Source organism: Elgaria multicarinata, chromosome 2 (assembly GCF_023053635.1).
Source record: "Elgaria multicarinata webbii isolate HBS135686 ecotype San Diego chromosome 2, rElgMul1.1.pri, whole genome shotgun sequence".
Taxonomy (NCBI): Eukaryota; Metazoa; Chordata; class Lepidosauria; order Squamata; family Anguidae; genus Elgaria; species Elgaria multicarinata.
This window is the reverse complement of record NC_086172.1, coordinates 126,508,310-126,535,055: the sequence shown is the minus strand read 5'-3', so window position 1 is coordinate 126,535,055 and position 26,746 is coordinate 126,508,310. Positions and strand designations below refer to the sequence as shown.

At 39.9% G+C, this 26,746-nt stretch overlaps 1 protein-coding gene across 2 annotated transcripts in view; it reads right to left on the bottom strand.

Annotated features, from left to right (window-relative positions):
- Positions 1-26,746, bottom strand: part of PCNX1 (pecanex 1) — a 104,746-nt gene that overhangs the window by 68,690 nt on the left and 9,310 nt on the right. For both annotated transcript variants that reach the window (XM_063117606.1, XM_063117607.1), the window contains exons 2-6: positions 16,515-16,723; positions 15,007-15,112; positions 13,018-13,063; positions 9,691-9,780; positions 4,889-6,565 (exon numbers count right to left, since the gene is read on the bottom strand). In XM_063117606.1, coding sequence (XP_062973676.1) covers positions 4,889-6,565; positions 9,691-9,780; positions 13,018-13,063; positions 15,007-15,112; positions 16,515-16,723 — 2,128 coding nt within the window. The remainder of the gene's footprint in view (positions 1-4,888; positions 6,566-9,690; positions 9,781-13,017; positions 13,064-15,006; positions 15,113-16,514; positions 16,724-26,746) is intronic.

The following is a 26,746-nucleotide window of genomic DNA, read 5'->3' as shown; positions in this document are numbered from 1 at the left end:
GTGAAAATGTACAATATGTGTACATTGTTACAAAAGATGGAAACAGATCGTGTGAAAACACACAATGCTATACAGTAGGATGTTTTTTGATATTATACTGATCACAGAATCAGGTCCTGCTTTGAGATTCTCATTCAAGACAAAGTAGACTACGTCATCTCCCTCCCCTTTTGGGGGGGGGGGGTACGGTGTGCTTGCTTTATATATGGATATGTCTCCTCAAATTGCCTATTACATGTTATTTACAGATATATACATACTTACTTTACAAAATTATTGGTGCAATTGTTACAGGTAGTGCTATATCATATCTAAATCCTGGCCTTTTCAATTATATAACACCCCTGATTTCTTCGAATTAGACTCAGTTTGAAAATTCAAGCAAAGCAAAAGTTGTTGGATGTCTTTTTATACAGATTAAATGGGAAGTAACAGGTTTTAAGAAAGCAACAGAAACACTGGGTCAGTTCGCATGCCAGTGTTAGTTATTTAACCCATGATGAACCGCAGCATGTGCCAGGCACAAGTGGCCACCATTTTGAATATGCATTCTGCAATTGGGGTTTGCGCTGCGCCATGAAAACCTGGCCACTGTGGCTTATTCGAGGGTTAAAGAACACTCACATAACTCTACTAATCAAGAGTTATGTCAGGGTTGTTTAGTGCTCAAATAACCCACAGTGGCCTGGTTTGCTCAACACGGTGCAACCCCTAGTTGGGGTTGCACATTCAAAACTATATTTCGTCCAACAAACCATTGTGTCATGCGAATTGGGTTATCAATCTGCTTTAAACCAGGTGTGGGCAACTTATTTGTTTTGGCCTTTACCTCCCATCATCTCTTACCACTGGCTATGCTGGCTAGGACTGATGGGAGTTGTAGGCCAAACATCTGGAGGGTTACAAGTTGCCCACCCCTACTTTAAACAAAGCTTCAAGCAAAAGAGGGAAAGTAGTTAAATTAAATGTTGAAGCCTGAATTTTAATGTAAAAACAATTGACAAGAGGGAACTTAGAAAGATCATGTAATGCGTAAAGCAGATATTATGTACATGGGAAGTAACGAAAAAGCATTTTAAAATGCACCTTTAGGTGGTTCTCTTGGTGTGTGTTTTTGTTGGATTAGTATAATTAATTCTGCATGACCTGGTGGTATTTTGTATACAAGATACATTTTTATATAGAAAAGATGGATGTCTGTTCACACTTCCTAAGTGCTGAAGTTTTTGGCAACGGTATAAAAAGGCTATTCTTTAGTGCATGATGAGGCACATTGTTGATATGTTTGTGACAGAGCCATAAATGAACAGCAGGTTCCCAAACCTGGACAATATGGAGTAGTTATTTGAAAGATTCTCACTGAATTCACACAGAGTTCTATATGCATTACTGATTGATTAGCTTGTTGTTCTATGATGTTCATCATTATGAATCCAGGGAAGGCTCTGAAGCAGTAAGGAGTGAATTTTAAGTATTGGCGCATTTCCCAGGCAGAGACTTAACGCAAAACCTTGATAAAACAAACACATAGTCCCCTTAAAAGCTTCGTAGAGTAGTGAGGATTTTGCACCTTTTGATGGATCCATAAACAGCCAGTAAACTCAGGACCTATCTTTGTTAGCACAAATATAGATCCAATGTATTCAATGCATTCTAAGGACTCTACTCCAGAAACAACATTTCTATCTTCTATATAATCTCTCACACCGCACTCTAGTCTGAAGACAGCTTACAGTTTCTCTTAATAGATTCTTTACCAAGCAAAAGTATCAGAGAAAATTTTAACTGCCAAAGGAAAGGAAGCAGTGGTTGTTAACCGAGATCCCCTGTGGCCTTTACATTTAATCTGCTTGTGCACTCTGGTACAGATTTAGTCAGGATCACACTGCAAAGGTATCCATCTTCACAAAGTCTCTATTCAGTGCCCTGAACATTCATTTCTTCCACATGTACTTTGTAAGGCAGAAAACCAACAGAACAAGAAGTCGGTTCAAAGCAACATATATTAAATGTACTAAACAAGTTGACCAGTACACCACAAAAAGCTAAATAAGTTCGAACAGAATTCATAATTTATAGAAAAGATAAAGCGTGTGAATGTGCCATTAGGAAAGGGAGCAGGAAGACCCTGGACATTAAGCCTTGTAAATAAATGCACAAAATTTGCTGGCCTGTAAAAATGTTTTAGGAGGCTGCTAGCAGCCAGAAGAGAATGGACAGAGAACTCCAGCCCACATGGTTTTTATGCTGGGCACAGAGGACGGTGGATGCTCAAACGCTTCTCTACCAGCCCACTCACTTGTCTGCATGGAACTCCATGAACTTGTCAGCATGCAGTTCCTGGTCACCTCTGGCTACCAGGCTAATGCTTAAATATAAGGCTGCTGTAACTGTGGACTGTGGAGCTAGAAGGGATGTGAACCCTGCAGTATGAGAATTAGCCTGACTCTATTTGGATCAGAGAACAGAAATCTGTGTAAGGTCAGAGAAAATATAGGTATAGCACTGGGCTGAGCTCTCTCACTACTTAGTCACAAAATGGATTCTATAAGCTGGTATCTCCAAGTAGATGAGATTTCCCAGTATGGATATACTGGTGCTAATAACATGCATGGTCATTTAATGCAAAGAAAAGGATTGTTGAAAATCAGGCTCTGCTCCTGACTTTATTAAGGGAGTCCTGATCCAAAATGAACTTTTGGGTAAAGAAACACAAAACTATTCCATTTGCTTTTTTAAAGCTACATCACTTTGAAATAGTGGGGAATGAGAGAGAGAATGTGTGTGCATGTGAGAGAAAGGGGATTGGTGGATAATTCTTAGTTAAGGGGCGGACAGGTGTTCCTTGGTATACTTCCAGGCCAGACATTGAAGTTTGGGAGCAGAAGGAAAGATGGCAGAGGAGAGGGAGAGTTTCAGGCAAGTTCAGCAAAGATTCAATCTTCTTCTGCTCTCTTTTCTCTTGAGGGCACCAGAGAGTACACTTCCCAGCTTCCTGCAAATTTCTGCCTCAAGCCCACTGGGGGATAGAGGAGCAGAAAGTAACTCTTTCATCTCTGATCCTGACCAAAATTCCCATCACAATGACAGCAAGATTTCCTAAAGCTTGCTTTCAGCAGATGTGAATGGTAGGTGGTATATATAATGCATGCTAAGGTAACCATAGTGATGGTTCAACATACCAGTTCTTTATAAACATAGGATAAATTAATGTCCACCAGAAAGAAGGATGGTATCCAATTGATTGCAAAAGGGCTTAGGAACACCACAAATTGGGCACCAAGTCTTCATTATATTCTGCAATCCAGTTCTGAGACATTAAATCATTTACGTATTATGATGAAGGCCTCACACATAGGAACATACAGTATTCCAAAACTTTAAAATACACACTGAAGTAATTATTCTTTACTGCAGCAAAAGCTAGTACCTGTGACCTACTCCTCTGCACAAAGTTTAGTGTGATTAACCATTAAGAGCAGGGACTACCTAAATCTCATTCATTAGTCATTCACTACCTAAAGCTCATTCGTTATTGTTCTGATATGTGTTAACACCAAATAGTTAGGCTTTGTTTCTGGGTTGTTATCCCATTGGCTTGATGCCGACATAATACTGCATAAGTTCCTAAACTTGGATGAAATCCACAAAGGTTTTCCACTGACAGAACTGAGAGTGAGATGATTCCCCTTCCCCATTGCAGCATCCTGTGCTCCCTCAAAATTTCCTCTGGAAGGTTGGGGGACACTCAGGAGCAGATTTTCAGGATGGGAGCTTTGGGGAGGAAGAAAGATGGAGGAAGTCCCATTGTGCGAGCAGGCTTCTCTCAAGTATTCTCACAATGAATCACACAAGTAAATTATTATTCCAGCCTCTACAAGAATAAACAAAAAGAAAGCCAAGTGGTAAGAACCAAGACATCTTGGTCCAAGACTGCAGCAGACCAACCAAAGGAAAGGTTAACAAGCCCACAGCATACTTAAAGGATCAAAAAGCAGCAACACCAAGGAAAGGAAAGTTTTCCTTGACTTCAGAAGTGCCGGCCAGAACAAGCGGAGGAGGACACACAGCTGATCTCATTGCCCCATATTTTTTAAAGACTTGAGCAAAAAGTATGTCTCTATTCCAATAGGCCAACTTTACTGCAAGAACTACACTACTAAGTAATTCAGAAGATGAAAAAAAGCTCTATTTAACACTTTGTACTGTATTGTCATTGAAGTGTAAGTTACATTCATGTTCACACAAAAGGAATTTGGTGAAAATGAGTATTATTCCAAATGCAAATAAACACCATTCTGCTAATGAAAGCAAACTTACACCAAGGCCTAATTTTAAAGTGCACAAAGATTAGCCATGCTGTTAAGTTTTTGTTACCACTTTTTACAGGCAACCTTTTTTTGACCAATAAACAGCACAAGATATGAGCTAGATATGAAAGAAATCAAGAAGCACTGCAAGTATATTGACTAGATAAAAATCCAAGTACTTACAATGTTAAGCTTTTACGTTACAGTAATCAAATTATTTGAGATAAAGCAAAAACGAAGCTAAGTATTATGCTAGGTAAACCAGCCAAGAAGATTTATACATACATTTTCAAAGTGCCATTTTTATGTACTATTCAATATATGTCTAGCGACCCAATAAAAGGAGCAATACCATGCTACGATTTACGGAACAGAAAAAGAACTCAAAGCAATATTAATATGGAATGAACTTATAGTATTCTGTAATATAAAACACTCAAAATATACAAGGCCTCCATGTGACGCACTGGCTTCATACGCAGAATACTGGAATTCATTACAAACCAATAGAAATGAAGCTATTAAGCAAACAATTGCAATGATTGGTAGCGTTGCATCTCGTAGTCTTGATTACTTACCAACACTTCCCTGTTCCTGCTCTTCCCCTTCAGCAAACATAGCCTGGCTTGGTAAGCTATTCCTAGAGCGTGTGACTGATTCTAGTTGTGAAGCCCTTCCCAACAGAGATAGCTCATCAAGCACCTCTCCCTCTTTGGCCTCTAAGTCAGATTTAGAAGTTGTTAGTTGTTTTATGGTATCTGGCATCATTAGATTTGGATCATTCAAGCAGGCTACAGTACCACTGTCCAAGCTTAATACCCTGGTACGACTCTTGGCACTGTTTGCATTGGAAGTCCGTCGTGTTGAATGTTTTTTGCCATTTCCCTCAGAGCCCAAGTGGATTTTGTAAGAGTTTTCCAAGTCTGCGCCCCTCTCTCTTACAATATATTTGGTCTTTAGGGCATTGTACTTTCCTTCGGGAGACTGGCATGAATGGGAGGTGGTGCTGGAAGAGCTATCGCTGCTGAACTGGTGGGCTGACTGCATGCTTGAGGTCCTGCTCAAGTCACTTTGATCGCTTGAGTCCTCATCATGGCAAAAAACTGCACTGTGGGGTTTGGTACCAGATACACCTCGGAAGGAAATATATTCCTTGTGCCGACTTGTGTCAAAACTGCTAGCCCGTTTTTTCCCTGTCCTCCTCCTGCTGGACTTGTGAGCTGAAGCTGTCCGGTGAATTAAACTACATGATTTAGGCCGTACATCCCCCTCTTTTTGCTTTCCAACCATCTCTTTAGAAGTTCTTGCATCAACGACGGAAGATTTCTCTTTCTGCTCATCTCTGCTCTCAACCGGTTTCCCAGGAGGCTGGTCTGCTTGTGTTGTCAGTTCATTTGCATGAGGATTTTTGTTTGCTTCTTCTGAAGCAGAGGTACTAAGGGCCCTCTGATTGTGCATCTCCTCCGATGCGTTCAAATCTCCTTGCTCCTGAATGCAACTGCTGGCGCTCATTTCTACAGTAGTCCTTTCACTACTAGTCCTTTTGTCAGTAGCAAAGCTGCAGTCATCAGAATCAACAGAGCAGTCCTTTTCCTTGCTGCTTTTCTTCTCTTCTTTAGGTGACTCCTCGTGCACGCTTTCTATGTGCGTGGAGCTTGTCTGCTCACTTTTGTAGCTGCTGACAGTACTGATAGTATCACGATCAGTCCCACTACAATAGCTCTCCGTTGAGCCACTACTTCGAGTACTCAAGCTCCTGAGACTATCCACACTTTTGTCTGCTTGCAAGGATTTGCTTTTGCTGTTTTTCATCAGCAGCTGTGGGCTGCTACATTTCAGAATATCATCTAGTTGAAAGACTCCAGAAATACAGGAGTTTTCAGCTAAAGATTCTTTGGATCCAGATCGGGGCTTGGAAGCTTCTAATTCACTAACAGTATCCAGCCCTCGCCTTTGCTGATACAGGGGAAAGTCATTTAGTGATACATCTGGAAACGCAACAGCTGAACTAGAAGTCCTTGGCACCCCTCGTGGCCTATGGTCTTTCCTATAGGAGTGTGAATGCAAAGGTACAAGGGAAGCCATTTCAGTGTCACATGCATTAGACATAGATTGATCTATGTGGTGATTATTAGGGAGGCACACTTTGTCACTGCTATCCCTTGGCAACTCCTGGGCAGACGACAATGACGGTTGAATGGAGACAAAGGAATCAATGGAGACTAGATGGAAAGTCCTCCGATCAGCTGCCAAATCTGTTTTTAAAGAAAAATAAAAAGGGACATTTAAGCAAGTACGCAAATTAAGCTATTTGAGTTACCTGTGATAGTTTGAGCTCAGGCATGTAAATTTCTACATGTTACAAACAGCATTTGCATATCCACATTAACTAGCTGCCATAAAGTAATTTCTGTTCTGGATTGCCATTTCAACTAACATGTGCACACAGAATCTGCTCTAATGACTACTATTAAACGACACATGGACCGTATGTATATCACCTTCTTAATTATCCATCACATAAGCAAATCTATTTGAGAGAAGATCACAGTCCATCAATGCAGTGCAATCAACAATGGTAACTGAGACAACTGTTATATGGAATTAAGATTAATGCAGATGATAAAAGGTCTGTCCAGGCAATATATTCAGGGTAAAATTCTCCATCTGCTATTAGCCTTGGCTCTCACACACACTTTAGCCACTTACGGTGGAATGAAAGCAAATTGGCTGCTCTTAATTTGAACACAGTGTCTCCCAAACCACTTTCTCTGAAAATAACTGCTCAAATAAACAAAGCATAGCACAGTTCATTTGTTACCTCTCCTCGCAGTGAGGAACATGCAGTGCCCAAGACTAATATCTTCGGATGTAATGCTAAAACAGAACTGAATATTTTAAATGAACATACCACATCAATGTATTTTTGGAATAATAATACTTTAAAAAGTTTTAGTGCAATACAAATTTGCAGATGGGCAAGTCTAGATCCACCCTCCCCCCATGCTGAATGTTTGGATGGCAAATCATTTTTATGGCTTTTCTTTTCTATGCAACTTTAATAGTTTTGATTATAATCAAGTGTCTTATCCAGCATGTTCGGTCTGCTGTAAGTAGCTGCACAATGAGCTTTAGTCTCTATAGCTGCCCAGCATGGCAGTCACTTGCAGGTCTTCACTGATAAAAGCAACCCAGAAAATATTGACCCCAAACTTAAAGAATGGAAGCATGAAGGTGCCTCAGAGAAGGAGAACTTAAAATAGAAATGCTATAGAAATCTACGTGCTAAAAAACAGAACAGAATGTTTGAGGACGAAGAGCAGGCTTTCAGCAGGCAAAACTGAACCGTTCTGCCATACATTTACTCGCAGAGACACAAACAGACACATTTGTACACATATACATCCATGGAGAATTTCAGCCCATCCATAGAAATTTTGCAAGAAGATTTTCCAACTCTCAGATTATTTATAAGAATTTTTGCCCAGAAACAAAGCTAGATTGTTCGCATATAATGATTTTTTAAAAAATCTAAATGAATAAAGGATCACTCAGGCAGGAGGTGTGCTGTTGCACAGATTCATATTTATATTAAAATGTACACATTACCACAGAAGTGGCTGCTTTTGGTCCTGGTGTATGTGTGTGCATAAGTGAATAGGTATACTGGTGTGAGAGCAACATATATAAGTCAACAATTTTTGTTGGGTTTAGTGTTTTTAAATATCCTGCAAAATGTGGGAGTCTTCATACATGATGGTGTCTGAGAGGTTCCTTGAAATACAGAAGTCCCCAGTGATTTATAGTGTGTGTGCATGCATGCAAGATGCTCATTTGGGGTTATTTGGTGGGACGGGGGACTTTTCTGGGAGTGCTAATTCTGCTTTAGCAATATGAGGTCCAGACAAGCATAAGCATACAGAGATGAAATAAGATTGTTAAATTGCATCAGACAGGTGGAATGGACCCAAGAGTGTCTCTCCAGACCTGGGTGGAGCAAAGGCAGAGGTCACCCAGACTTGCGCAGACCTGAGTGGACGGACCTGGAAGTTGCGCCTGCAGTATTATCCTGCCTGAACCAGACCATCGTATGTAAAACTTTAGATTAGGGTTGGGTAACCTGTAACCCTGTAGATGTTGTTGGACTGCAACTCGTCTAATCCTCAACCATGGGCTATGTTGCTGGGAATTGCAGACCAACAACATAAAACCGAGAGGAGGAGGATTATGTATGCCACCTCGGGTTCCTTGGAGGAAAATGGGCGAGATACAAATACAATAAATACATTACATCTGGAGGACCACAGGTTTCCCACCCTTCCTTAGATAGTTAAAGTGGACTGTTCAACAACTGGTCTAAAGGTATAAACCTATTTTTCTTGGATTAGAACCAGTCAGAAGATGACCAAACCAAAGGGCAGCCAATACCCTATTAGCCTGTTTCTGACCTGACTAAAATTGGCCCTTCTCCTAGTAAGGACTGGAAGATTGGTAAGATAATATAGTGTTGATCTGCCTGGTGCTAGATAGGAAAGTTAGACAGTTGCTACTTTTGTGTGCTGTTTATTCCTGTGTGAGAATAAAGCATTGAAAGGGCATATCTAATGATATGTTCCCTTTTGACTTCCTGTCTCTGAGGTCACGGGGAAAAGTTTCATAGGTGTCTGCAGGAAGTCGTGACTTTGTTAGGCGGGTGACTTTCTGCGGGAGATGTCATGCTGAGTTCAACAGAGGGCACACACAAATAAAATTTGTTTATAAGAAATAACATAGCCCGATAGTCACAATGAATTGACTTTCTGCAGGTGAAGTCTTGTGCAGCAACAGAAAGAATTGTGCACATCCAATCCTGAATGTTGCACGAATGTCATGCTAAGTATATAAGCTCACAAAGCAAAAATGATGCAGATCTAGAAGTGTGTGAAACATGCCATATGGTTATGTGGGAAGATCTCTTCATCCCGTCTGCTGCAGACAAACCTGAAAAAACCATCAACATTTCATTTTAACTCTTTGCAAGCTATGTTTATGAAGATTCATATCCTCTGTATAGGAATCCACAAAGGAAAACACAGTACAGCTAACAACCTCTATACCAGAAAAACAGAACATGTATCAGGTAACAAGAAACTTTAAAGACTCCTAATTTATCACAAGGGTTTCACAGAAAGAAAACTGGAGCTTCAGCCATCACCATCGCTTTAGGATTGCTTACCAGACAGATATATATATCACTTACTAAGAACCATTAGTGACAGCACACTATGCAGCTAAACTGCTTTTACCATACAGAATCATAATTTCAGGACTATTGATGTTCATTTTTACCAAAATGACCTTAATATATATATCAACTTGCACAAGACATAATTTGCCTTACCTTGCTCTTCGCTCCCTTCTTTACAGAGACTAGAACTCTGGCCAAGACTCAGACTGATGTCATCAGAAGTCTTTGCAGTGTCTGTATCACCTGTATATCAACAGAAATACAGGGCCAGTTTACAAAGCACTATCCTGTAAGCTTGGTAGAGTGCATTTTTTAGAGGTGTTATTTCTAGCTGGGAAACCTAAGTGCTACATATAGTTTTAATGAAATAAATTGCACAATCCTATTCCGCCACTGTACCGTATGAGCACAATAGCATTGGTACTTGTATCAGTGCAACACTGCATTGTAACAACACAGCTAACTGAACTCATTTTATAGCTGCACACTTGGAGCACATTAATTTATGCTGGTGCAGTTATGCTGCTTCTACTATGCTGGTGCAAGTACAAAACTGGACAAAGAAGGCAACATGGCAGGGAAGACTGAGCTGTGGCCAGTTATCATCCTATATACTATTCCAGGATCAGGGCACTTCTTATAGCAACACTACACAACAACAACAACAACATATTTCAGTTAGAGATGTGAAGGCCCGGAAAAAAACCATTTTTCCCCATTTTTTTTCCCGAAGCCTTTTTTGTTTTCCCCCCGAAAATTGAAAAAAATGAAGAAAAAACTGATTACGGGGTGTTTTATTTTAGCATGATGAATAAAATGTTTAAGACAAGGTGTTCAGAAATTTACTTCTCCAAATGATTTCTAAAAACTGTACAGTATCAGATTATTACAATGTCTGTGCACCAAGGACAAGCAAGTCCTAGGTTGCAAACTGAGACTACAACTCTCAAATGCAAGAGGAAGATGCATTTCTGCCTCTAGGGGGCACTTCCATGGAAGCAGAGGCTGAAACTAATACTGATAGCTATAGGTCAGAAAATGAGTCTGATTAAATTTCATGCATATTCATTGAATCTTGGTGTGTGTGTGTGTGTCCCCCCATTTTTCTCAGTTCTTTTTATGGGAATGGGGGCTTAATGAATTGACACTGGAGGACTAGCGGAGACGTAAATAATTTTCTTTGTTACTAATGTTGGTGGTTTCTTCAGTTGTTGTTTTTAAAATTGTTTTTTGCCTGCTCCTCATAAACTGGCAGAACCAAAGAGGTTACTTACAGTTCAGGTGTTCCTAACAGTTCAGGAGCTTGTAGCTCCATTTGTTACCAAAAAAAAAATTTAAAAAGTAATAAATACACTACTTTTAATATACCAAATGTAATGATTTTATGCCAAACCAACTTGGACATAATTACATTTTATGTTCCTAAAGTAACAAAGTGACTTTCAATCTGTAAAAAGTGCTAATATTGCATTATTTCAATTTTTCCAAAAATTTCCGTTTTTTCCCCAAAAAACCCCCAAAACCCAGGAAAAAAACGGTTTTTTTTCCATGGCTTCAAAATTTCTGGAAATTTTACATCTCTAATTTCAGTGCATGCCAATTAGTCTCAATTAACAGCTCCAGGCCCTCCCTCAACAAGTAGCACCAGTGGCTCCCATTCAGGTGTCACTGGGGAGGAGACTAAATGCAAGTAAGGTTCCACATGGGCAATAAATCCTAAAACAATGGGAAATCTTATTCTTCTCAGAGGAATGAAATGGCATACAAGGCCTTCAAAACTATGCACTCTACCCAATAATACTGACAGATCCCCATTCCTGATCCCATTCTTCCCTGCAGAAGCACACTGAGGGCACACAGCAAATCAAACAGTGACCAGAGACAGATTCCTTCCTTTGGCAAAGCACCTGTGGTCCCCCCAAAACCATTACCACCTCACCCAACTCGATGAAAACAGCAAAGAGAATACCAAGTGAGCAGGCTACCATAGGAGGGAGTGGAATGGGGACACGAAATGACACTTATGGAAGAGAGAGAAGCATATCCACATAGAGGCACTGTCAGGCACTGTCTCACCCACTCTTCCTTCATGAACAATTCTGTACTATCAGCAGCATCCAATGATTTGCAACTGCAATTTTTACCAAGTATCTATTGCCTCTCTGTAGAACTATCCAACATTCAGAGCTGGATGGCATAATTCAGGCAGTGGTTATTTCCAGAATAGGAAAGTAGAGTAGGAAAATGCTCACAACTCTTGTCAACCAGAGTGTGTTAACAATGAAAAAGAAAAGCAGTGAACCTTGGCCAAAGTAGCTTGGGCAGACTGAGAGGCAACGTGGCCTATACATCACTCAGTGGCAGCTACTCAGATTGGCAGTAGCTCTGATATGTTTTAGGTGGGGAAACTTAGCCCCTTAGGACCCAGCCTAGCCTCTTAGGACTCTTAGGACTCTGTAGAAAATAGAATCCTCCGGGACTGAACCTAAAGAATATACAACCAGTATTTTACCAAGCGACCACTGCTTATGGGTTCTACCATGCTGGGCAACACAGTCCAGGGCTCAGGGGCTGTGCATGGCTTCAGGAAAGGTGTGCCACAGGATAGGCCTCTTGGATGAAGCTGTGCATCTTTTCTTATCCAAATCACTGGGCAGGAGATGTCACATCTGGTATGAGTAGTATGATCAGACCTGAGGGGATGCTGAACAGTGCAGTGATCAGGCTGGTGGTACAGCAATATTGATGCATGTTAGGAGATAAGAATGACTACAAAGCATAAGATGAAAGCACTGCAGTCTTTAGTGGTTGGCTATCATGCTTAAGGCAGGAACAGTAGAAAATAAAGGTCATTAACTGGCTCTAAGCTGTAAACTTAATGTCACAGATCACATTAATAAAATATTGAGGGATGTGCATAGTCGCTGATAAACAAATGGCTATTTTATGGTTTATAAAGCCATCTACTCCAAATTATTTTGGCACAGCACTCTACAATAGTAGCCTTCATGTTTGGAGGAAGGTAGTTAATATAATGTGGAAGCCACTGACTACAGGAGAAAAAGTGAAAAGGAGAAACATAACTTCTGTTAAATCTATTTCATGGGTAGTATTCATGGAAACAGGTTGAAGTAACATTCTATAGCTTATTGTAAAGATACTTTGCATTTCTGGCAGGTCTCAAGGATCATTAAGGATGTTTCTTTTCCTGTGATGTAGCCTCCTTCAACCTGATGCCCTCCAGATATTTTGGACTTCAACTTCCATCAAGCCCAGCCAGTATGGCCAATGGTCAGGAATGCTGGGAGCTGTAGCCCCAAACATCTGGACGTCACCAGGTGGAGGAAGGCTGCTCTATTCTGTGGAATTTTATGCTGCATCCACTATATAGTGATAGAAAGGTCAAGATGGAAAAGCTGCTTCACACCAATGGAGACTTGCTAAATTCACCTGAAGATGAATTTAAGATAAAGGTCTTACCTTTAATGGTAGCTGCGGTTCCACGACGTGATAAACTAGATCCAATCTAAAATGGATCAACAGATGAGTTACACAATCCTTTTCTCTGTCAAAAAAATATCTACCTAAACGAAGAAGACTGATAAAGCAAACTTAAGTAACTGATATTCCCCTTACATGCAGCAGAAATATGGTGATTGAAAAGTCTTTTAAAAAATGCACTGACCCTGTTCAGACAACACGCTAAACTACGGTGGTTAAGCATTGTGAGCTAAACATTATGGCTTAGCATGTCATGCGAACCATTCCTGACCATAATGGCTACATAACCACAGTTTAAACATGCTCACTAACAATTTGCTGCAAAAAGATTAGCGGCTTAACCATTGCGGCTTAATCTCTTGTTTGGATTTCTGCAATGTGTGGGGCTGCCTTTGAAAACAGTCTGGAAACTTCAGCTGGTACAAAACAGGGCAGCAAAACAGGGACTGGCCAATGAGACCACATCACGCCAGTCCTTTCCAGCTTCACTGGCTGCCAGTCCAGCTCCGGGCCTGATTCAAATTGCTGGTATTAACTTTCAAAGCCCTAAATGGCTTGGGGCCAGGCTACCTGAAGGAACGCCTCCTCCCATATGTGCCTGCCTGGACTCTAAGGCCATCCTCAGTGGTCCTTCTCCATGAGCCCCTGCCAAAGGAAGTGAGGCAGGTGGCTACCAGGAGGAGGGCCTCCTCTGCTGTGGCAACCTGGCTGTGGAATGAGCTCCCTAAAGAGGTTTGCTTGGCACCTACACTATACACTTTTAGATGCCAGGTGAAGACCTTTTTATTTTCTCAGCATTTTAACAGCCTAGGAATTTAATTTTAACTTTGCTGTTTTAAAATTGTATTTTAAAACTGTATTAATTTCTGCATTGCTGCATGATTTTATCCTGGCTACGTTTTTATATTGTATTTTATATTACACTTTTATACTGTTTGTTTTATATTTTGAATGGTTTTTATTTTTGTAAACCACCCAGAGAGCTTCGGCTGTTGGGCGGTATAAAAATGCAATAAATAAATAATTGCTTAGCATGCTGTCTGAACAGGCCCAATTTCCTGGCAGGACAAAAATAATAAATCATATAACTGCTTGTTTTCACTTTGCAAAACAACAACAACAACCATGTTGCTACTTATGCTTCTACTCTAGAAATAAAGTGATTCTTGAACACCTTATAGAAAACATTTTAATGGTATGGGGCAAACAAAGTAGCTCGTACATTATCAAGAGACCCCTCAACAATTAATGCACAAAATAACTCTAATATATGAAGACATCTTAATTTTAAAATATGGTAATTCCTTCCACCAGAACTGCAAAGTAAAGAACTCCCAATAATTATTCCTTTCAAACGAATACACACCTACACCCCTTCCCTACCTCTTACAAAACATTTAAGCCTCAGACAATGATTTTTTGAGAAAGAACCAACAGAGTTAGTATCTTTCCATTCCCACAAGCTCATCTACCTCTTTAAATTTAAAGTGGATTTTGTGTTTCAAAGAGCCAAAACAGCTCAGAATGAAAACAAACAATCACTAAGAACAGCAACAAAATTGCTTATTTCATTGCAGGAATATCTTCAAGTTAATAAAGAATAACATCTTTAGAGTGCAATTCAATGTATGTTTAGGCAGAAAATACCATGCTGGGAGTTGTAGGACCTTTTTCTGTTTAAACATGCATAAGATTGCACCCTTAATGAAAGATCTAGAAACACATGATCTTGAAATAGGCAAAAATCTTCAAAGTTGAAGCAACTCACCCAGCCAGCAATAAAGAATACTTTAAAAGGCAAACAAAATGAGGAACCTTTATTGCTCTGACACAGTGAAGATAGAAGTAACAATTAACCAAAAGATATCATGATTTGTTGAATTTTTGAAATTATTTTAACTGGGGGGGAAATAGTCACCATTATAACACTGCATAAGGAGAAACTCTGGTTGCATGATTAATTCTTACCTGGTTATTTAACTCTAGGCCAGCAAAGGAATTTCGTGAACTACAGCCTACTGGTGGAGTAGCTTCTCGAACAAACTCCGCCATCTCGATCCCTCCACCAGGATCACTAAAATATGAAGAGTTCTAAGACATTTTAGATATTACCCTGGTTAACTGTGTCAAATTAATTCAAAAGGCAAACATAAGAGGCCCAGTATTGGGCAAAAGGCGGGATAATAATAATAATAATAATAATAACAACAACAACAACAACAACAACAACAACAGTCTTGCTTCAACTGATAACAATCAGGTCATCTATTGAGGATATATAGAAAAATCAGCACTGCTGCAAGCAAAGTCAAAATGGCTGCAGAGATTTTGCTTTATACCTTCCACAACCAAACAAGATTAGGTAATGCTGCTTACTTATTTCCAAGATATACCCACAAAAAATGTAAGCTAAGATGTAAGACTAGATAGAACATCGCAATTCTTTTTAGAGGGTGAATGAACCTGATGGACTATGATCCCAGTTTACCAAATTTCCGTAGGTAAAACGGCAGATTGGAATGGTTCAAATGGATGGAGCAATTAACAACTTAATTCTAGTTTCAGTCCATACCATTTCTTTTAAAAACTTCAAAGAGCTATTCAACAAAGCATAACAGGAGATTAATTTTACATTCCCATCAATACAAATTTAAGGATATCCTTTTCAGTTTATAAAACTTTTGAACTTTTTGAAGCATAACTTCATTCCATCCCATTTCTGCATCAGTTTGCTAAACATTTTCGTAATAAGTCCACACAAACATTCATATGCATTTTTGGATCAATTTCTCCCAATAGACACGTTTTGTTTGTATGGAGGCACAGTGTAGCCTGAGCAGGAATAGAGGTACAATGGGGGAAGCTCTTCATCACAACAGTTAAAGCTGCAGGAGCCCTGCCCTCTTTTTGTATCTGGTCACTCTAGCCATACTACACCAGGGCTCCTGCTATTGTGATGAAGAGGGAATTTCACCAGGTGCTGCATGCATACAAATGATACCTGCTGAAATTCCCTTTTCTATACAACTGTTAAAGATACAGGAGCCCTGTCCTCCTTTCCCCGTGGTCACCCTAGTCATATAAGTGACTGGGCTTGCAATCAGGCTCCATTCGGGCCAGAAGGCAGTTCTGTCATTTGTTCAGCTTTCTTACTCAGCTCTCAAGGGGGGAAACCAATGGCAAAAGGGATGGAGCCACATGAAGTATGTCAATTGAAGTTTATGGCACAATGGCAGAAGGGGGTCACATTGCGCCATACACTAGTCTGGTTGCCCTCAAGGTACAGGAAATGATGCACCTGGTATGCTCAAATCTCTTATTAAGTAGGATAACCCTGATGTATGTTCCAAATTATATACAATAAGGTAAACTAAAACCTTGCTTTGAGTTTTGTCCACTAATGTATTTATGCCATAACAAAGAATAAATTATATATTACCTGCAGATTGGAAATGCAAACACAGAAGATTCCTTACCTAGGCCCATTGCTGTCCTTTCTCCTGGCAGAAGAGTTATCTTGTTCTGTTTTTGCACCTCTGTCCATACGCGCATTGGCATTTCTTTCCACAATCTCGCCTTCATCAAGTGCTCTGTGCAGACGGTAGTTTACCATCTTCAGAACAATGAAGAGAGCTGCTATCACTGGGCAATAGATTGCTACAATCACCATGGAAGAAGGAAGGGCCTTTCAAAAGAGACAAGAAAAAGAAAAAATAATAATTGATGGAACTCATGGAAAAAGGAGTATCAGTTGTGATTAGATATTATTTGTACATATGATAATCTGTAAGTGCATCCTGTAATGGATTTTTCCATGTCACTCTATGCAGAGAGTTGCCCCAAAGAAAGTCCTATTTTGAATATGAAATTCCCCCCCCCCCACTACATTCTAACACTGATTTAAGCATACCCAAGTCCATTCATTCAAAATCAAGGCACACTTGACTTTGCACTGCAACAGAGGCTCTTTTCTGCAACATCATGGGGGCAAACTATGACAATGTCTCTTGTGGTTTTTGTTTTTTAAAATAGTATTTCTCAATGTAGGAACAGTACAGATCTACGCCCATGTTTCCACACAGTGTCTCATATTTTATATTGGATACTTCTTTTTAAAGCAGATTTCTAGGTCATGCTGGTAAATGCATGCACAACATTAACGTAAATAACACTGTCAAGTGAAGACACTGTTGCCTATCCCTCCCTTAAGGCCATTAATTCCTTATCCCTGCTTTAGGACCTAAAGCAGAGATTTCAGGGTCACCTCTTAGCTTACACGTAAAAAAAAAAAAAGACTTTAAGCAAGTGCACTGGAAGTTTCTCATTCAACTGCTTTTTAATGACTAACAAGTTGTTATACATAGATCAGAAAATGTAGGCTATGACCAAACCATTGCTTTTCAACAGCTTAATTAACATAAGGGGCTAAAAGGCTTTACTGATTCAAATTGTTTTTCTGACAAGACGTAATTGACTTTTACTCACTCAACTCCAGCTGACAGCTGGTACCTAGAGACACCAAAATCTGTAAATTCTCAGCAACCATAAGTTCACTTTCCTTGCATGTACAATGTACATATACACTATGGTCCAAGTCAGTGTTCCCTCAAAGCGTTATATGCCAAAATTGGGAAAATAGGCACAAAGGCATGCTCCATGTCCCTCTACGCCACAATTCAATCAATCAATTTATGGAAGGCAACCAAATATACGTTTTAGCCAAATACATACACAAAAGTTATACACAGAGTATAAAAGTATTTCATATACAAACGAATAGATAAAATGTTATAAAATGTTAAAGCATACATACACATACAACTAAAACCTTACTTGTTAAAATATTAAAACATACATGCGCATACAGCTAAAACCTTACAACTCAAGGCAGGCCACATGAGTTTGTCTAAGCTGAGCAGCCTTCACAGCAAATTTGGCTGTGTTAAACATTACAAACCTGTCTGTACTGGACAGTAGATATTTAACCTTATCCGTATCACTGAATGTAGGAACCACCCTTAAGAGCTTCTCTAAATATTTTCCCCTAGGTATTTCATACAGTTTACAGTGTAGCATATAGGTATTTTACCTGAGGAGTTGACATATGTGAAGAGTTTCGATAGTACAGGAGCCCACCAATTTAAATTGTTGAGAAACATCTCTGAGGTGAGCATATCTTCCCCAGGGGCTTTCTGCCTGTGAAATCGAGATATTAAGCTCTTCACTTCAGAGGTTGTTACTGGGGGCCATATAGGTGTATCCTTAATGTCAGGATAGTAAATGGGTGTAAGAGTTCTTATTATCAGGCCTGGGTCACAATCAAAGTTAAATACATGTTTAAAGTGGGTCTCCCAAGTCTTTGACAGAATGTGAGCATCTAGGGCATATTTTTGCTTCCTTTAGCTTGTCAGACACTAAGTCCCAAAACTTCTTAGAGTCTTTACAGGCTGCAGCACATTCAATTTCTGCCCACATTTGTGCATAGAAGGAAGCTTGTTAGCTTTTCAGCAGTTTCCTATAATGCTTCTCAGTCCATTGTTTCATTGCAGAAGTAGTGACATTGCAGCTAACTTGCCTACCCAATGAGTGAAGATCTCATCTTGCCAATCTACATTCTATATCAAACCATCTTGAAGATCGACAGCTTGGCTTATAGGGCAAGTTATTTAGACAGAGAGTACTTGAGAATTGCACAAGATTGTAATAGATGGGTAATGGATGATAAGTCTCTTTTCCCAACAACCTAGTTCTAAGGCTCATCATCTGTTCACTAAGGAGAGCCTCCTCTGCGTTTGACTGGTTATCAAGACACCATCTCAATCTCTGTTTCCCTTCATGCATATAAGGGGCCACACATCCCAAGCCTGTCAAAGTGACTTGAAAATCAGCCAGCTCCAAACACCACGGCTGGTGGTCACTCGCCGGTTGGACTCCAACTGTGAAATTCTTTACATAAGGGGCACATTCAAAATTACATAAGACATAATCTATGACACTTCCACCCTTGAGGGAGGAGAATGTAAAATTCCCTGCTGACTTGTCCTGCCCAGTGCCGTTACAAAAAAGCAACCTAAATTTGTAAGCTAACTGGAACATACAGATACCTGCCGCATTGTTTTATTCATAGATTTCTGTACAGAGATAGCTATCTGGACAGAGATAGCTTAGCTACAGTTATCCATGCTCTGATAACCTCTCGTTTGGATTACTGCAATGCGTTATACGTGGGGCTGCCTTTGAAAATGGTCCGGAAACTTCAACTGGTACAAAACAGGGCAGCACGCTTACTAACTGGGACTGGCCGACGAGACCACATTACGCCAGTCCTTTTCCAGCTTCATTGGCTGCCAGTCCAGGTCAGGACCCGATTCAAAGTGCTGGTATTAACATTTAAAGCCCTAAACGGCTTGGGGCCAGGTTATCTGAAGGAACGCCTCCTCCCATATGTACCTGCCCGGACCCTAAGGTCATCTTCAGGGGTCCTTCTCCATGAGCCCCTGCCAAAGGAAGTGAGGCAAGTGGCTACCAGGAGGAGGGCCTTCTCTGCTGTGACACCCCGGCTGTGGAATGAGCTCCCTAAGGAGGTTCGCTTGGCACCTACATTATATGCTTTTAGATGCCAGGTGAAGACCTTTTTATTCTCCCAACATTTTAACAATCTATAAATTTTAAATAACATGGTTTTAAATTTGTAATTTTGCATTGCTGCTGTTTCTATCTGGTTGAGCTTTTATATTGTATTTTATATTATGGTTTTATACTGTTTTTTTATACTTTGAATGGTTTTAATTTTTGTGAACCGCCCAGAGAGCTCCGGCTATTGGGTGGCATAGAAATGTAATAAATAAATAAATAAATTTCCTGAATGGGAGATAGGCAGTATCCTCTAAGTCCAAACCAAGCCTTGCACTGGCAATTGTGTCCTCGTCACCTATTCTAGCATTGGAATCTCCCATGACAACCATTAAGGATGTAGGGAATTGCTGGTTAATTGTTTCCAGGTGGAGCTCTAAAGTATCCCATATATCTGAACTATAATCTCTAGAGCCTCTGGGTGGGATACACATATACATGCAAGTTAATCCAAAACCCCTTTGGTTTTTCAGATGAATAGTTTGGAAACAGGGTGAGTTAGATTAAATATTCTGAACCTCTGTGTTTAAACTAGAAGCCACACCCAGAACAAGACCACCTCTACTTCTTCCTTTCTTTTTGTCCTTCCTTGCTGGAACTGAAAATGTCCTAAATCCCTGTATTTCAATTTTTGGAGCCCAAGCCTCTTGTAAACCAAACAGCTGAAATTTTGGCAGAAACTCTAGAAAGCCCACATCCCACATCTTGTTATTCCACCCTGAGATATTCCATGACAGTAATTTTAGTGGTGTGCCTTGAGGCACCCCACTATTCACCCCAGTAGTATTCCTGGATGTTACTATTAAAAATATATATTCTGACATTTCTTTTTCTGTGTTCTTGCTATGCACCCAGGTACCCACCCAGGGCACTAATGAGGCTTCCAGGGCACTCATGGGTAACTATCCTGTTTTAAAGGGATGGATGTTCACCTTTAAAGAAGTATTTTTTTTACTGTGACTGCTTATTTGTTTCAGAACAATACTCTACGAATCCTTAAGGTTTTGATTTTCTATCAAGTTCACCACAGGTCCACTGACTCTAAACTTCATCCAATTCAACCATTCCTGATTCAAAGACCCCAGACACCCAAAACCCGTGCCCAAGCATAGTTATATCGAGGAAAAAGGATGTGCTAGTGCCAAGGTCTCCAGGACTTGAACTGTGAAACCTACAGCAGCATTCCTCAACATGGGGCCCTCCAGATGTTTTGGCCTACAACTCCTATCAGTCCCAGCCAGCTTTTGCAAAGCTAAGGGATGATATGAATTATAGTCCAAATCAATTGAAGTGCATCAGGTTGCAGTCTGAGGCTTAGTCAAATGAACAGGATGTGCAACGTTGGTCACTGCAATTTTCATACTAGAAACCCTTGCTTGGTCAGCAGGGAAGTACCTGCTATCGGCCCCTCCACCCAATGCCTATCCCTGGCAACTGATTGCAGAGCCCAGAGGACTGCTTTGAGGTATGGCTGAGCATGGCCCTGGCCTGGCTTGGCCCTAACCCATAGCATTTTGGAAGGATGGTGAATCTGGCAAGTTAATGCAATGCATATTTTAAGAAGCCTTATAAAAAATAGAAACCATTTGGCAAGAAAATAAACATCAGACATAAGTGGACTTTAGAATTATTAGTGTTAAAAATAGAATTTGCACTCTCCGTTTATTTAGTGTCAATCAATAATAAAAAGGTTATTCAAAGGAGTGTTTGAGGAATGACTGCATTATACAATGGATGCAATTTATATAATGCATTTAATTGATAGTCTCCACCGCTACTCTAGTCTCAGAGCAACTACAGTTTTATTCTCCTTTTTCCTTCAAAGTTTTTGACTTCCTTACATATAAATGGCTGACATTTTACACATGAGAATTAACCACATAAAGATTCAGATTGATTATGCATAGAGGATTCCCAAAAGCCTCCCAGTAGATGACAAAGTTCTTAAAACTCTAAATGGCCTGGGACCAAAAACTGAAAGAGCAGTTTGTTTTATACCTTCAATTGTACTTGATGGTTTTACTTTTTGTGAACTGCCCAGAGAGCTTCAGTTATTGGGTGGTATAGAAATGCAATAAATAAATAAATACTCCCTTATCAACCAGCCCATGCTTTGAGACAGGGATGGGCAATGTGTGGGATGTTTGGGCCATGTGCAGCTTGCCACAGGCGCCCTGGTCCCCATTCTCCCCCCACCCCGCAACACAGAGCCATAAGGGGAATCATCTTTGTATGCCCCATTTCCCAGCAGAACCAGGAGTACTGGGAAAGGGGGCTTGCCCTGACAGTCATCTATTCACACTTTCTTTCCCAGTAAGATTGTTGCAATGGGGGTGGGAAGAAGCTAAAGATCCTCCGCTGAGACCCTTGTCCAAGTACCTCTACCACGATAATCTACAAGAGAGAGAGAGAGAGAGATCTCAGCAATGGCATTGTAGTTATGGAATGACCTCTCCAGAGACTTTTGCCTGGTGCCAACCTTGCTACCATTTAGGTTCCAAGGGAAACACATTTTTAGTTATGCGGGCATTATAACAGATTTTAACTGAACTAACTAAGCAAGTTGCAAACAAAATTTTAGCTGTTTTGTCTTTGTTTTTGTAGTTTTATAGTTTATTAGGGCAAAATCCAACTTCATATTATACTTACACAACAGCAGACTCTCCTCTCCACTAAAGCCCCCACATTCCCCCCAAATACCAAGCCCTCCAGAGCAGTTTTTAAGTGCATATGTGTGTGTGTGTGTCGGGGGGAGAATAACTCCTTCCCCATTCTGCTGACAGAAGCCATTCCATCCACAGGAGTGGTTAATTGGATAACACACTTCATTTTATTCTGCACATGTACCTGATATCTAATACGATGAAGAGCATCATGTTTTTTAAAAACTTTTATTTAAATGGTTTAAATAAAGCTATGTTATTTGCCAAAGAGCAATGATTATGATAAACGAAACTAAGTCACATTCTAAAACCCATAATATTTTGCAAGAGTACTGCTCTAGCTTAACTTGTAAATGTGTACGAATTAGAATTCCTGAAATCAAGACCACGCTACGGAAATCCTAATATATTGGCAATAAGAAGAAGGTAACAAAAATGAAGGCTTAATTATGGACCCAAATTTGGATCTTGCACCCATCATAGTTACTTCTAAGTAATAGCTAGTTAATTTTTTAAATAATGCTTGAACCTAGAGATGTAAATCTAGAGATGTAAATTTTCCAAAATTTTTGAAGCCATGGGAAAGCACTTTTAACTATTTCCCCAGCCTCAGCCCCGGAAAATGTGGAAATTTTGAGGGAAACTGATATTTATGCAATACTAACCTTATTAAACCTAAACATATTGCACTGCTTTAACATAAAATGCATCATTTTTAATGTAGCACATACAATTGTACTATTTGGCATATTTATGGAATTTACAGAGCAATTTTATCTACTTAGATATTTTTCTGGGCTGCACAGGGTAGGAAGTCTTCCAAATCGGCTTATATGAAAGAATCCTATAAATACTTATTCAGAAGTTAGACACAATCTGTTTAGTGGAGCTACTCCAAGGAAAGCATGTATAGGACAGTAGCCTCAAAAGTATAAATGCCCTACAATGCAATCCTATACATGCCTACTGAGAAGTAAGCCCCAGAGTTAAGTAGGGCTTACTCCCAGGTGAGTGGGTGTAGGGTGTAAGCCTTAGTTTTGCACAAGCAAAATGGTGAGTATACCCAATACTAGAGAGAGAGAACTGGAAATTGCTGCACTTTATGCTATTCAAACGCATGTATCTTAGTTATTGCCATCTGAGAAGCAGGGGAAAAAATAAACCACGTGTTTCGTAGTAAACAAAAGTGTATTATTCAGACAGAAACAGTCTCATACAATTACAATATTAAGAACTAGCAGCATATTTGGATATCAAATTAGACTTTATAACAACATTGAGAGTGTTGAACTCTATATAGCATACACAGGAATTATGATTCGGTTCTCTAACACTGTAGATAGTCCTATTTAAAACAAACCTTCAATCTACACATTTTGACAGAGCATTTTAATAATCCAAAACATTGATGCAGGGTTGGGGTGTCTCAGTGTTCCCTATAATATACATTTTTCCATTGGAAAAATAGAAAGTCCTCGGACCAGTTCCCCCCTCCCTTTTTTTTTTTTAGTTTATTCCCGCCTCCACATCTCTACTCTTCCCATAATGCTGCTATTAAAACCTCCCATGCATTTTGTAAATTTCTTAAACAGCCACTGGACTGGCTTCCAGCCACATTAAACATTGCAACACTTCATCTTGCTCAGCAAAGCAACTGGATTAGGTTTTAGTGCAGACCTATTCTAGGCTGCACATCTGGACTATCAAAATCTACTGCAGTGCAACAGACAAATACAAGATAGCATTACAAGATCTTTGCAAGTTCAGTCCAGTAACAAAGGCAGATAGAATTCCACATACCTGGCAGTCATTTCTTATACATTTAAAAAGTGGTTCAAAACCTTTGAGTGCCTGTATGAAGCATATAAAAGTATCACATACATGTTTCAAACCCTATAGAAAGTTCAGAGCTATTATTAAACATTGCTATTCAGGTGAATATATTCTTTACCAAACGCAAATGAAGCGATCTGATTTTGACAACTGGCCTTCAAATTTGCACACGGGTAATTACATGTAGCCTCCCCACCACCACCACTGAGTTTAATTCAGGATATTCAACTGTCAAAGGCCCTTCAGATATTCAAGACGTCTTAGGCCCAATGCACAAACAACACTTCCAATCCCTCATCTATGATTAGAAAGAAATTGGGTCAATGGATCATGCACTTTGCATCCACCCCAAACCCCTCTTCCCAGCATGAATCCCTCTTGCATCCTCAACAATAGTTAAGGCTTGCATTTGCACCTATCGTAATCATACATAATGCTATCCAGAGTTGTCATTAATGAGGAATTGAAAACAGGCTTTGAATCTCATTTAAACACTCCAGGGAGGGGGTGAGTGAAAACTAATGAGCATGGACTTGTTAAAAAGATCAGGAAGAATAAAACTGCAGGAGCAAAATGCTCTAAATTGGTCTTTTTTCTAGTCACCACATTTTTTTAGTCACCACAAGTGTCGTGCCGCTCTCTGGCAAGCATGACAAACAACTTTGAAACTGCAAAGGATATCATGCTTGTGGGTTTCCCACCAACAGCTGGTCGGCCACTGTATGAACCGAACTCTGGACTAGATGGACACTTAGTCTGACCCAGCATGGCTCTTCTTCTTAAAGGAGGTGGACATCATCTGGCTGTTGTGTGATGTTCCTTACCCACACTCACCTCCAGTGTTATTTAGTAACTGCAAAGCCAATGAATTCAAGAAACGCAGTACACAGGGCCAACCCAGCAAGCCCCACTCCCTTTTCCTGTTCTGGAGCAGGCAAGGGTGACAGGGGGCTTCTTGGTTACTTTCAGCAGCCACATTTCAAGAGCCATTGCCCAGCAACAGCCAAGCTGGCATGCTCCCCATACACCTCTTCCTCAAGGAGGGCTTCCTTGGCTAAGCTTGGTGACGGTGCTCTAAGCACCTCCACTGAGAGGTGGCCAAGCCAGCAGGCAAGGCCCTGGGGAAGGAACCTACAATTTTTGTTTGACCAGCAAGGCCAACCAAAAATTGTGGAACCCTGCTCCGAAGATTTATTCAATATTGACTTTACCATATTGCTTCTTCCTTACATGCTAGGAAGCCTAGAAAGCTCAGTGTGATAAGCAAACAGAAAACACATAGCATTGCATTATGCAGCAATGATTGCAATATGTCTCTGTGATTACCTTTGTATTGTTTTTGCAAGGAGAAACCTATCCATGTTGCAAGAAAAAAGTCAATTGTTTTGCATAATAAAGTTGGGCTCTGAAATTTATTCAGCCTAACTACATATGATTTTTACACAATTTTAATATTTTCCAGACAACAACACCCTTGTATCTCTTAGAAACAGAAAAGAGAATGAGAATACTTTTGTTTTATAAAGTTCACAATCTGCATTATTTGCACATTGCATGATTGACAAGAGAGGATTTTTTTTTTGTTGAGCTGTAGAATTTTGGTCCTGACAACATCAGTAAGCAAACCTTACAGGTACTTCTATATATGCTACCTATAAGCTCTCACACATGCTGTGGAAATCAGTTCTTTGGTGGAAAAGATTGCACAGACAAGTCTACTATTACTAGATACATCCTCTATATTGAACTTTGCACTGACAGCCATCATTATGTCATTCACAGGGGATACCTTGGATTGAAAACTAATTTTGAAATTGACAATTAATAATTTAGCTTCTTGATCACACTAATCATTTAATGTTCGGAAATTTCCTGCATCATAACTCTTTTTCTAGGTTAGGAAGACTGCCACCTTGTAATTTCTTCTTGAAGCATTTTCACCTTGTCAAACTGGCCCAAGCTTGTGTGCTCCCAACCCTGAAGCACCATGGTGATGAAAACAATGCTGCAATCCCTAATTGCCTCAACATCCCCAGAGATAAATCTACATAAATGTAGCAACTCCTTCAGTCATGCAAATTAACACAGCTAAAGTACCTCAGAAAGTTCATTAAAAAAATGAAGGTGCAGAACCCAAATTATCAAGGCTCAAAAAGAGCCTAGGTACCCTGTTACTGAAATAAGACTATAAGAAGAGCCATGCTGGATAAGCCTAAGGGTTCATTTAGTCCATCATCATGTTCACACAATGACCAAACAACTGAGAGAATACCTAGGAAAATATTTATTCAAACCAGTTTAGGGCAAGTGTCTAAGAAATTAATTTTCAATCACAGGACTTTAAAATATTTTTGTAGCTCTGCATATTTTTTAGACCAGGGTTGTGAAAAAGCTAGACCTGGATCTCCTGGCAGATGTTTGGCTGACCTGAAAGAGATCACAAGTATTTCTGAATCCCATTTATTTAACAACAGCAACAAAACAACTCTTGAAATTATACTACCGAAACAACGAAAACTTGTAACCTGGTGTGGCCAGAAGAACTATGAGGTCCATTCAGTCTGGTGCTCAAAACAAAT